The 563-nt window shown below is 64.1% G+C and overlaps 1 protein-coding gene across 1 annotated transcript in view; it reads left to right on the top strand.

Annotated features, from left to right (window-relative positions):
* Window positions 1–311: 311 nt before the first annotated feature.
* Window positions 312–563, top strand: part of NOX4 (NADPH oxidase 4) — a 100,452-nt gene continuing 100,200 nt past the window's right edge. Inside the window, exon 1 of the mRNA XM_014311792.2 lies at window positions 312–440. Coding sequence (XP_014167267.2) covers window positions 390–440 — 51 coding nt within the window. The 5' untranslated portion in view covers window positions 312–389. The remainder of the gene's footprint in view (window positions 441–563) is intronic.

Raw genomic sequence — 563 nt, forward strand, 5'->3', positions numbered from 1 at the left:
CAAACCCAAACTAAACACGAAGGCCACCAGTAAAAGCAGGCTGCCGGCAAAGCACAGCAACCCAGAGTCTGGACCCTGGATGTGGAATTGCCCATAGCCCCTTTTTCTTGGCTGCTGTTCGACTCCACACCCGCTGTGCGGGCACACAGGAGGCGGCCTCTTCCAGTGTCCTCCAGGGACACCTGATGGGGCAGGATCAGACTTCAAATCAATAGCACAGCCTGTCCCTTCCCGGTTTCCGAGGGCCTCACGTGCTGCCCGAACAGTAGTTTCTTGGACACCCTCTTTGTTTCACCCGAACGACAGAGCAGTTGCAGGCACGGCTGCTCCCCCGCTCCCTCCTGCTTTCTGGATCACATTTCAGCCCGGCCGGGGATGGGGGGTCGGGCATGTGGGATCCCCACGGACGGGATTCTCTGCGGGGAAAGGCTCTTCCCAAGGTGGGGGACGCGAGGAAGCGGCCGCACGGCACCGCAGCGCGACTGGGCAGGGCTGGGCAGGGCAGGGCAGGGCAGGGCAGGCCCTCCGGAGAGCCCCGCTCCGTGCCGGGCGGCTGCGCTGCG

The sequence above is a fragment of the Geospiza fortis genome, unplaced genomic scaffold (assembly GCF_000277835.1).
Source record: "Geospiza fortis unplaced genomic scaffold, GeoFor_1.0 scaffold16, whole genome shotgun sequence".
NCBI lineage: Eukaryota > Metazoa > Chordata > Aves > Passeriformes > Thraupidae > Geospiza > Geospiza fortis.